The sequence below is a fragment of the Meleagris gallopavo genome, chromosome 1 (assembly GCF_905368555.1).
Source record: "Meleagris gallopavo chromosome 1, MGAL_WU_HG_1.1, whole genome shotgun sequence".
NCBI classification, from domain to species: Eukaryota; Metazoa; Chordata; class Aves; order Galliformes; family Phasianidae; genus Meleagris; species Meleagris gallopavo.
The window spans coordinates 49404986-49417243 of NC_139404.1; the positions used below are offsets into that span (position 1 = coordinate 49404986).

A 12258-nucleotide genomic window follows, 5' to 3' on the forward strand; every position below is an offset into this window, starting at 1 on the left:
TTGGTTCAATAAGGCTTTTATTATTTTCCTGTACCCAGAGGCCTTTGCTGAATATTGCCTAAAGTGTCAGCTCAATTTTCCCACCCATCTTGCTTTGGTATGGAATCAGTGCTGGTCGAACCTCCTCCTTCAGGAACTTTGCCACCTGTTTAAGAAAAGGGAAAAAGAAAGTTAGTGGAAGAAAGATGTTCCCTTCTCTTCTCTATTCAGACCTGCTTGCCTCACTGGGGTCTGTTTCACAGAGGCACTGAGTGTCAGGTACATCCAGGATCATGTGTGAAGCCCATAGGGCAGAAAGACAAGGCAGTCAAATGAAACAAGGTATGTGTGTGTCTGCCACAGCAGTAGGAACAGAGGTATGAAATATGAGTACATAGAATGCAGTATTAAAAAAACATAATTGCATAACACCACCAAAAACCTGTAGCCTCTTTACCTGCTGAGGAGCACGTCCAGTGAAGGAGGAAGGATCCAAAAGGCTGTCAAGGTGTTTATGGATGGGGCTGAAGTAAGGATCAGCACGGACACGGGCAATGAAGTCATTATCACCCCCTTCCTGTTTCACAACTGCAGCTGCTTGCTGGGAGAGAACACGGATCTTCTCATGGCAATCCTACAGGAGCACGGGGAAGAGGAGGGAAAAGGAAAACAATCAGTCCCTTGTTACTCACTCTCACATTTATCCTGCTTGTGCAGGAGGGGAAACATCAAAGCATACTGCATTGGACAGCACACAAATGAGACAGCTTAGACTGTAGCATCTCATATCACCATATAACAAGATTTTCCTGATCCTCCTACATCTCTGCACTTTGAGGCTAAAGAAGTCTGAATGATATGCACGTTCCCTGTTCAATCACCCCACAAGCTTACAGCAGTAGAACCCATCACACTTTCCCAGACTCTCCACATACTCTCAGGATTCACTATGGAATTTGTTTTTCCAGTTGTTCCATTCCCTACTTGCACAGGTTTTCTGAAGACAGACTCTAATAGCTGTTCCCAAAATATTCTATGAACTATAATGGAGGAATTCCTTATTCACAAATAGTCATCCCTGGCAAGGAACATCTTGAGAGAATAACAATCTACAAACTTAGGAAAAAAAAAAGAGAAAAGAAGAGAAGCTGTCCAACTTAATCAGCAGAGAACTATGTAAACCATGGCTTACGAAAGGACAAACAGATCGAAGGGAAAAAAGCACACAAATCCAAGGGCCTTAAGACATTCTTTGCTAGAGAATCTTCATATGGAGTTAAGACTGACAAAAATCCTAATTGTTCTAAAAGACTTCCTCCACCTTTGACTTCCTGTGAAATCCATCTGTAAAAACAAGGAAACCCAAATTCCATTGAGGACCACCCATAAGATCAGATGCTGTCATTCTGGCATTAAAATATTTATGTGATTGATTTATAGTCAAGCAGGAATCTTCTCAAATGCATTATCCTTGAGCAATCTTGGTTAGAAGGAAAATTATCTCCTATTCCTTGCTTCCTCTATTCAAAGGCCATCGTGCTCCAGCACTGACATGTTTCAGGCAAACAGAGCTGTTCAGGATGTTTAGGGGGAGGGAGCTCTTCAGTGGTGAGGAAGGTAAATGAGTTTTTACGTTATGAAGTAGGAAAGCCTCAGATTTGTCTTCAGAAAATTTTGTTGTTACAGTTTTCAGTGCATGAAAACAGAACATATTGTGAAAAAGAACAGCTTTTCTAAGTGTACTCTAAAGATTTGTAATTAAAGAGCACCAGAAAGAAGGTAAGCCAATAACAAACACAAATGAAATTAGCTTTTCAATCTAATTAAATAGACTGTTTAGGTAAATACAGGATGCTTTAGAAAGAGAACCAGCTGAAAAGATAAGAAAACTTTTACACAGAATATGAACCTTAATATGTTTAATTAGGAAGCTTACTGATGGACACAGTGACAAACATCACAGACACAAAGACAGGAAAAAGGATGTTTCCTAACAGGGTGAGCTGCCAGAAGTGCTCCAGAGAGCCACAACCACAGATTCTTCTCAAAGCTTCTAGGAAACCTTTCTGTTGTTACTATATTGCAAGTTTCACTTCATCTTTTATGGGAAACAATTACTGAAGGAAATGTTACAGTCTAAAGGTGAGAGAAAATAAGCTAGTTTTGTAGGATGTAAATTTTATTACCAGTTTCAAACCGAACTTTGAGATTAAATGATAAGGAATTATAATGTAACTGTGTCTGAACCTACTTGCTAAGAAAAACATTTTTATTTCTGATTTCAATTTGCTTGGACACAGAAAACGGAATGAAGGACCATAAACGATAAAAGCAATAAAAGGCAATATACTGAACTAAGCAAGTGTGATACAAGAACAAATGGTTTGGGCTTACTTGCACTGATTCATTCCTTTAATTTACAAAGGTACCCCACTGCCAACATGCTCCATTTGAAGAAGCCTGGCCTGTGTTCCAAGTTCCCTCAAACATTTACAGAAGGAAAGTGCCTGCTAGTATCTCATGTAATAAAAATAAATAGGTCTCTCTGCCCTCCAGCACAGGCAGCCAGATTAGCTCAAACACACAGCGTTCCTAACAGTAAATAAGGATCTCTACAACTGCTCTCTCCACAGAGAGCAGAGTCTGGCTTTGCAGCACAGGTGTAATATTAATAACTCTGCAGGAGTAAGGGGAGAACAAAGAAAGGGGAGATGTTCAGGAAGACAAAAAAAGAGCAGCTTCTGTTTGTTAAGAGTGAGATATCAGGCAGTGAATAAAGGTATTTTGGAATTCATCTGTACCTGACGATTGCCCCCTGCTTTCACCATTGCCATGATGATATTCTCTGTGGCCATGAACGGCAGCTCCTGCCGGATCCTCCTGTCAATCACCTTCAAACAAAGACAGCGGAGTTACAGGAATTCTGTAGGCAGCTGGGACTCCTGGTAAGCTTTTTCTCTCCCTTTAAATTCCCAGGAAAGGTCATTTCTCTTTTTGATTTTAGCTCTGGAAATCTAGGCACAAAGCTACTAGCTTGAAACTATACTTTAGAATGTTACAGTGGAAAGGACGTACAATGAGGTTGTTGTCATGCTGCTGTTTTTTAAAACCTGTGGGTAATTTACAGGGCTGTGTGAGACCTGCCTTGACGGTCAGTTTTGATGGTAAATTCTACAGGTTCATGGTGCAGTTCAGATAGAAGTGCCCCTTTTAAGAAGTTTGGCTTTGACAAATACCATTGCGTGTCCATGCTGCAAGCAGCGAGAACACAAAGCGAAATTCAGAAACTGTTTGAACAAACAGATAGAAATATAATCTTTGGGAAGATTTACTATTTCCCTCTGCCCCCTCCCCCCATCCCCGCACCCCTCCCTCCTTTTTTGGTACAGTTGCAGTATCATCAAGGATGCAACTCCGCATCCTTATGGTATTATTTACCTTTGGATATACTACGAGTCCCTCGGAGATGTTCTGCAGCGTACTCAGGATGATATCAGCTGTGAGAAAAGCCTCAGCCAGGCACACACGCCTGTGAACACAGGTGCCCAAAGGCCCCAGTTAGCAATAAAGGTCACATTCAAATCCACCACAAGTTCAGCTCTCCAGTTTCTGCAAATGTCTCCAGATAGCATTACAGAGGCCCTAATGCTTGAATTGTTCTCTTTATGGGTGCTTCTTGCTGCTTAAAGGTCACAAACAGGAAAGCTAAATAAGAGCTACCCATCTTGAGAGCTACTGTTGTGAGAAGAGAGCTGCTGGGTCGCTAGAGAAAGGGAAAGAGAAGATGAGAAAGCACAGAGGTGCACACAGAAAGCTCTGAGATAATTCAATGGTAACACAGCCAGAAAAGAGGGCAGCAATTTACAGAGCCAGCAACCACGTGAGACTGCCTCTCTTTCCCCAGGTGCTCTGCACTGCCTCGTCTACTGATCCTGCCCTCCAGCAGGAAGACTTGCTGCATGCTCATTCTGTGCCTGGCTTCGCTCAGCAGGGAACTTTCAAAGTGGTCCATGTGTGTGGTGGGGGCTTCCTCTAAGAGATCAGCTCTTGATCACCCAGGAGGCTCCTGACAAAAAAGGAGTAAAAAAGGAGAGGGAGGAAAGGAAAGCAATATTGGGCACTGAGCTGTATCAGGCAAAGGGCTCTGGGTCACAGCACAGCCAGTACAGCATCATCATCCAGCTGTACCTGATCCATTCTCAACTGTGATCTTTAAAAAAGACTCTTGCACTTCAGTCCTGTGCTACGTTTAAGGTTCTCAGTTCTATCATACTGTTTTGAAAAGGTTGCTCTGTCTGCTGTTTCACAGATCATTCATTTACCTTTTCTCTGTCCTGCCTCCCTTCGAAACACTTTAGCTCTGACAACAAAAGTCCAAGGCACAGAGTTTTCTATATCAAGTATGGAATGAACAAATGACCCTGTATATTAAATGAAGTGAAAATAAATGGGAAACATTCCAGTATTATTTCTACACTTGGCAGCCACTGGGAAACGAAACCACCATATCAACCAGCATCCAACTTCTTAAACGTTGTATTTTACGTTGTCTATGCAGCTCTCTCCTTAGCAAGGCAGGTAATATTAGCAGCTGTGCAGTCCTCTTAGAAAAATACATTCAAACAAAGACTACTTTGAAATATTAAAGGTAAATACGAACTTTATGCAAATTTAATACTAACTGCTAGATGAATGAACTGAATGCAATTGCTACTATTTAATTAATTGTAGATAACTTTGGATCATCTCAAAATAGTCATAATGAAGAATCACAGAACAAAAACATTGCTCAGCAAACTTCTCTAGAAGATGTGCACAGGTTTCTATAAGATTGCTTAATAATGGTTTGTGCTCGCTCTTCAGGATCTAAATTACTTCTTTTAAAGAACACTTCACAGAGAGATGAAAATAAGATTCTTTGGATTAGTTGGAGGGTGAAGGGATTACTGTTGCATCATTCAACATTATGAGTGAAGAAGAGTAGGGTCAAAAGCTGTGTTCAAAACAGGAATGAAAACTAATTTGCAAAATGTGAGATGTCATATGCTGTAACAGTACATCCTTAAACCAGAAGACTACCAGATCAATTAATCACCTGTGTTTTCTGCAGCCCACTTCTCTCTGTTGTATTGCTGTGCAAAAAGATCTTGACTGTTACAGAAAACTAACAATTTTCATCTCATCTTTGAGAGAAAACCAGTTTGTAGTCGCTAGATTTTATCAACTCTGTTTTTCATCAAGCGGTAACCCGTGGTTTTAGTGTCCACTCCAAATATATCAAAGGAGCTTCTTGCACAAGATATTCTCAAATTGCTGCATTGCACAAAGTACACAAACCTGTTAGCACTGTCATCCAACGTTCGCTCAAACCACTGCACAGAAGCTGTTTGGAGGGGATCCAGGACCAGAGTCATCAGGTGCCGAGCCAGGCTGCAGCATCGCTCTGAGCGCATTGGATTCCTCTTGTAAGGCATAGCACTTGAACCTGTGGAAGGAGAAAGAGTGATGGGAATGGGGCAATAGAGGTGCTGCACTCAGGAAGATGCAGGTCCTGCCCTGGATAAGAAAAGTCAAAAAATGGTTCCTAACATGCTAAAGTCTCAAAATAGGATAGTTTTCCAAGGACAAAATGCAATAAAAAAAAGTGACAACATCACACTTCTTCAGATTAGAAACATCTAAATGTGGTAGGAAAAAAAGTGAGAAGACATGTTGTCATTGTGCAAAACAGCAGAAGCACTACCACATGAAAGGAACAGATGGACGTCAGTGGTAGCGCAGTACTTCGCAGCATCTCTCTAGGATCATGAGAGCATTGTCTTTCAGAGCCAGATAGTTACACTGATGCCTTTTGCTCTAGTGAAACCAAGCATAAGGTGTAGAACAGTACTAATAACAGACAGGGCTATGGCTTAAACTGCTGACTCAATCCTATGGAAAGAAGGGTGCCTGAGCTTTCTTCCAGCCAAGATCCAAAATTATTTTTCCTTCTCTCTCTTTTTTTTTTTTTTTTTAAAACAAACATTAGAAACACATAATTGATGTTCTTCTGGAAAAGGTTTTACTGTTCTAAATTTGTCCGTGTATAAACAGGCAACAAAACGTGCTGAGTCAAGCTGAAAACCTACAGTTCCTGTTAGCTTCATGAGGAATGGAGAACACTGAGTTCTCCTCAGACCCATGTTGTCTTCTATGGATAATAAGGAATACATGACTCTTCTTCTCTACCCAAAACGCAGGAAGTGAAGAACACAAACATTAAAATCAGATTAATTATTTAATATCCAGAAGTCTTTGGTTTTCTTTTTTTCTTTTTTTAAATAATTCAATACAATAAAAACTTTACACCCCAGTTAATTTAAAACAACTTCTCTCAGTGACATTTCTAAGTTTGCTTAAAAGGGCTGCAGCAGCATAAATAAAAGGTCCATACCCTGTCCCAAGAAATGTCAACCATCTCTTACCAATCTGGTCTTTCTCAAAAGGCTCTTCTATCTCCTTCAGGTTGGCCAAGAGACGAATGTCAGTACAAATCTAGAAAAAAGCCCAAGAAATTAACAAACAGAACCAAACCAACACACGTCTCCAGTCACTGTTTGTGCAGAATTGTTTGCACTTGTGTCCAAGATAAGAACTAGGGAAACAATGAAAAACTGCCACTACAATCATGCTTCCTGACCTAAAAATCCCAAAGTCAAGAAAGCATCAGCAAAAAAGTCCCTCCACTGTATTAGAATACATCAGGACCCCAAAGCAGGTCCAGTGTTTGCATGGAATGGTAAAGATCAGAAAGAAACACTGAAAAAGCATAACAGAAGTACAGCGATTAGCAAACATAGATAACAACTGCTCACTGAACCAGCCAGCTTGTAGAACTAAACCAGAATGCCACAGATCATTCTAGCCCAAGAGAAGGGCCAGGGAGGGAACAGAGATAAATCAATGAAAAGAATCCACAAGAACAGCCAGAATAACACTAATATCAGAGATGCAACTGATGGGGAGAAAATGGAGAAATTTAAAAACCTCATATACACTCAGAAAGACATTTAGTCTACTTGGATCAATTTAGCACAGATTAGACTAATACCTGGTCTTAAGATCTTTGATATCTGATGCCTAAGCATGGACCCAATGGTGATTTACGTGATGTCAAAGAGGAGCTGAACAACAAACACCAATTAATATTTCTCAAGGTAAGCATTCAGCACCACAAACACCTTCTCCTGTCCTTCTTCCTGCTGTATACGCATAGGGTGCTCACCTTGTGAACAGATGCCCCCAGACTGGCCAGTACAGACAGGACTTCAATATCCACCTTGCGACTGTAGGTCTGCCCCGTGACCATGTAAGACCTAAAAACAAGCACAGAAGTTGAATGCTCCAGACATTAAACTGGATGACAAGACTGAGAGCAAGATGTGACAGTGGCTCTTGAAGTGGATGACAACGCCATCGTTTTGCCCTGTTGACACGTTTGGATTCAGGCTGTCAGCTCTTTGGGTAGCATGCACAAGGAAAGAGAGTGAAGCAGAGGAAAAGTGGACAGCTGTGCTTTAAAGAAGTGGCCTGGTTAGGACATGGAATTCCCCCCAGAGAGCCTCAAGTGGGAATGAAAGACCACAAGGGAAGGTAAAATCAATAGCAGCACAGATGTCAGTTTGGCAGTAGGTAGAATCTGAGCCAACGCGGAAAGCAAGAGTCAGATTTGGTTAACACCACATTTAGGTTACTAAGCATTTTTGTTACATACCGCTTAAATCCTGCCTTTGCAGTCACTAATCTGTCCAGCTCTTCAACCTCAGAGGGACAAAAAACAAAAACAAAACAAAAAGAACCTCAGTATTCAGTGACCCAAAAAGTATTTGATGCCAGAATCTCCACATGCCCTTAAAGAGAAAAGCACTCCAGACAGGAGAATATTTCAAGGTTGAAAGTCTGCTCTCTGGCTGACTTACTTTACTATGGTCTCCCTCAAAGAGCTGCAAGAAGCTGGCCTGAGTGCCAGTGGTGCCTTTCACACCCCGAAAACGCAGGTCGTCCCGAGCTCGCTCCAGATTCTGCAGGTCCATGCACAAGTCCTGGATCCACAAGCAGCAGCGTTTCCCCACAGTGGTGAGTTGTGCAGGTCTGAAAACAACCAAGAACAGAACACAACTCCTTGGTGATTTACACAATAACTCCAAAAAGACCATCCTTAGCTGATGAGTCTACTGTTAAGATCTCTCTGACTCATCAGAGCAGGAGTTAAAGAGATTGGTACATATGTATCACTAGTCAATTATACTAGACAATAAGATTATTCTTTTCAGGAGAAAAAAACCTAATATTGATGGCCTTTTTCCAGAACTCTGTCAAATGGAAAAGCCTCAGTTGGTGACAAACAACATGAAGTGAAGGGTCTACTCCCAGGCTCCTTATTTCTGCTCCCCAGCCACAGCTACCAGGATCCAGCAGCCAGCTCGGTGGGAGCAGTTCTGCTGGCAAATGGCACCCTCTAGGGGCCCGGCCCGGCAGGAGAAGGCAGAGAGCTGGGAGAAAAGCACAGTGAGTGCAGTACCACTACCACACGCCCTAGTTGCTCTGATGTCAAGGACACAGAGGGCCTCTACCGTTTCAAAGGCTTCACAGATGAGCAAGGTGCTCCGATTAAGCTCGGGCACAGACAGCAGAGAAGATGTGGAAGCAGGGATCTGCGATTCAGGAGGAAACAGAGAAACTGTGCAACAGCACAGGGATGGTGGTAGGAAAGCCAAAGCCTGTCTGGAGTTTAATCCATTGTGGGGTATGAAAGGCAACAATAAAGAACTCTGCAAGTACATAAGCAGCAAGAGAAGCCAGGGAAAATGTGCTCCTAAACAAGTCAGGGGGCCCTGCTGACACAGGACTGAAAAAGTCAAGGTATTGTTGCCTTCTAATACGGTTTTCACTAGTAGGACTTGCCTTGCATATACTTCTTGAATACTCCTTTGCACTCTTTCTAAAATTCAGAGTGAAACAAAGACCAGATATTATTCCTCTGAAAAGCTTTTGATAAGGAGGGACCAAGGACTGAAGCTGATTGATTGAACAACACAGCACATACAGCAAGATTACTAATCAAGAGACCTGATCTGATGCTCCCACTCTCCTTTGGGGGTAATTTTAAAGCAACAGACATTGATTCTGTCATGATCTGTGCTTAATTTCCATGGGTCTGCTGTTCCATGTCACCAGGATAGAAAATCCAAGCTTATAGTTTAAAGTCTCTGAAAGCAAGCCTCTGAAAGCAAACTATCTTCATGAATTAACAGATTAATTACTTTCCCCAACAACAGACAAGTCCAAATCTTGCTGTATTTTGACTCAGGAACCTGCCTACAAGCAGTAATGCCAATAGCATTGCACAGAAAATGTAATTTTCCAGAGACAGAAAATGCCGTTGTCTCGTTGAAAGGGAAATTCCTCCTTTTTTTTTTTTTTTTTTTTTTTTTTTTTTTAAAGTCATATAGGGATGTATGAAAACAGAGATCTTCTAGTCATCATCACTTGAGAAGGCAGCTTTAACATACTGAATAGCTGTTGTTTCCTTCCAATAACAAACCCTTCTAAGATGCAGTGGAATACAACTGATGGGAAAACAAGCATTAGGAATATCTGACAGGCTCACTGCAATTCATGAATCACACCTTCTGAAACAACCCACAATTTACATCTATGTTAACAAGTTCCTTATGAAGCTCTGTTAAAACAACTGCTGAGAGTATTCAAAGAAAAGTCCAATTTCCTGATGTGAGGCCGGCGATAGCAACACACTCCTTTTCTGAACCACCACCAATGTCCAGCAGTGCCAAATGCCACAGGTCTGAGATGGTAAAAGAGAAGGGAGAAAGAAAAAGTAGTAGCAGGTCAGTCTTTCCAAAGCACAGCTGAACAAACAAAAGCAAAGGCTGATGGCTACTTACTGGTAGTGAGTGAAGCCCAAGGTAGGCAGGTCAGCGTGTGCCTCAGCAAAGTCGGCCAGCCGGCTGATCACCCTTGCGAGCTGGTGGATGCAGGGAGGATGGAAAAGAGGTGGAATGAAAAAGGGGTGGGAGAAAAAAAAAAAAGAACAAAAGCTGGCATGCTCAAGCATAACATTGAGAGAAAAAGGGGACGGGAACAAGCATACAGTCCGTGAATATCTCTATCTAACTGTACAGCATGGTGCGCTTCTTATTGTCAGGGCATACACACAATTCTTACTTGCTAAGGAACTCAAGAACGGGATGATGAAAGCAGCTGGTCTTTAACTGAAGCTAGTCCAGTTCTCACACTCAACCCAAGCTGGTTTACCCTTGAGTATTTCCTTCAGTCCTGGTCAGAAATAAAGCTGCTTGGGGTGTAATGGACACATCTACAGTCCAGGGAAAATTGGGTGCCAAGACATTCAGGCCAGCTACACTCCATCTACATTGAACTCAGAAAGTTGTATTATATAGCTTCCTTAATGCAGATGCACTCCTAGTGATATAGTTACGTGGTTGCCTAAGCTCATCTTGAAAGCAATACAGTTGTTTTCTGAGACTGATACCTGTGACACATGTAAACTGCTAGTACCTAACAAAAGGTGCTTACAATTCCCGTGATAAGCAGGGAAGCTTTAAGGGAAGACTTGAGAAAAAGGAAGATACCGTTCACTTGCTTGAGGATAACCTAAGCAGCCAGCTCCTCCTAGCTCCTCAGTGAGCTCAGCCTAAGAAAATCCAGGCTAAACACGTGCTATCCACAGAACATCAGCACTGCCTGCTTCTGAGACACTGCATAATCACCTTCTCACCTTGGGTAGCAGCAAGTTAAACCCATCTCGGAGGACAATCAGATCCTGAAAGAAGCAAAGAAAGGAAATTTGGGCCGTGTCTGACAAACAGCCATTCAGCCTGAGAGACCAGACAAGGACTCCCTCAGCAAGAATACAGAAAATCAAATGCTTTGCCTGCTCCAAAAGTCTCTTCTTAGAACAAGGCATCAGCTTTTATTCCTGTGCCTCAACACTGCAAGGAACTTGTTTATGACAAAAATGCTGGATCCATCATTGCTCTTACTATACTATCCATAGCAAGTCATACTGGGCAGCAGAAGTCCTATTTCCACTGAGAATAAATGATTATTTGGAGATAGGTGTGATGCGCATGACAGATTAAATCACTGAATCAAAGGAGAAAATGGTGGCATTAGTAGGCTAAGGGTAGCAGAAGAGTGAGGTCTGATCACGCATCAGTCCCACCTTTCCTCTTTTCAGACTCAAATACAGACAGGTGCCAAATGACCTGGGGAAGGGAATATTAGCTAAAAGCCAAAGAGATTTTCAAAGGAGTAAGGTACAAATAATCATGCAGCAGTTTTCTTGAAGGACAAAAGAGGATACCGAGTTGCAATGTCTTAGATATCAGAGAGCAGCAATATGCAGAAGTTTTAGTTTGGCCTTAGGTTCAGACAGGTTTTTCCTGACGTCAGACAGTTCTGCAGAATGGGGGCACTTCCTTTTTTATTCAACACATTTATCCATTCTATTGAAAAGCTTTATCTACCCCGAATCAGTGCAGGTGCCCCAAGCAACAACTGAAAGCTCATGGGCTGCGTATACCAAAAGTTGTCTTATTTTGTAAGCCAGTGAACTCTTTTCCCACTGGCGTAACTGACAGTTCATTTGTGTCTGCATACATTTTCACTTGTGAATATCTTATCTCCTTGAATGTTTAACATGCAAACAGAGCTCAGGGAACAGTAAATTTGCAGACAGATCTTGCTTCATATCAAAAGGGAGAAGCCACAAGAGGAGCCAGTCTTTCTAGGGTACCTAGGAAAAAGGTAATCAAGTTCAACAGGAAGACTAATAAAGATGTCTGAAAAAAAATAATAAAAAAATCGACTATTATTTTATAAGCAAAATGATAAAGAGCTACTTATAAAGAACTACTAAGTGAGAAACTATATCTTTGTTTTGCCCAGCTCTGCAGGCAGGAAAATGAAAACCTTCTATTACCGTGTTATCCCCTACGTAACAGGAAGTTGCTCCAAGGTGAATGATGGCTGCAGCTTTGGGACAGCAGTGGGCAAAGGTGTGAACGTGTGCCATCACATCATGGCGCAGCTTCTTCTCTTCTTCTGCTGCCATCTTGAAGTCAATGTTGTCCAGATTTGTTTCCATCTCCTTTATCTGCTCATCTGTGATGGGAAGCCCAAGTGACTGCGAAGGAGAAAGAACTTTAAGAGGTAACTCAAATTTGATACAGAAGCTGTTTAAATAATTTACTCCCA

General features: G+C 41.8%; 1 protein-coding gene across 1 annotated transcript in view; it reads right to left on the reverse strand.

The window, feature by feature from the left end:
* Positions 1-12258, reverse strand: part of ADSL (adenylosuccinate lyase) — a 15836-nt gene continuing 3578 nt past the window's right edge. The window contains exons 2-13 of the mRNA XM_010710687.2: positions 11984-12187; positions 10778-10822; positions 9924-10003; positions 7938-8109; positions 7733-7779; positions 7244-7334; positions 6444-6513; positions 5317-5464; positions 3418-3508; positions 2781-2870; positions 437-613; positions 1-145 (exon numbers count right to left, since the gene is read on the reverse strand). Of these exons, the coding sequence (XP_010708989.1) occupies positions 59-145; positions 437-613; positions 2781-2870; positions 3418-3508; positions 5317-5464; positions 6444-6513; positions 7244-7334; positions 7733-7779; positions 7938-8109; positions 9924-10003; positions 10778-10822; positions 11984-12187 (1302 nt within the window). The 3' untranslated portion in view covers positions 1-58. The remainder of the gene's footprint in view (positions 146-436; positions 614-2780; positions 2871-3417; positions 3509-5316; positions 5465-6443; positions 6514-7243; positions 7335-7732; positions 7780-7937; positions 8110-9923; positions 10004-10777; positions 10823-11983; positions 12188-12258) is intronic.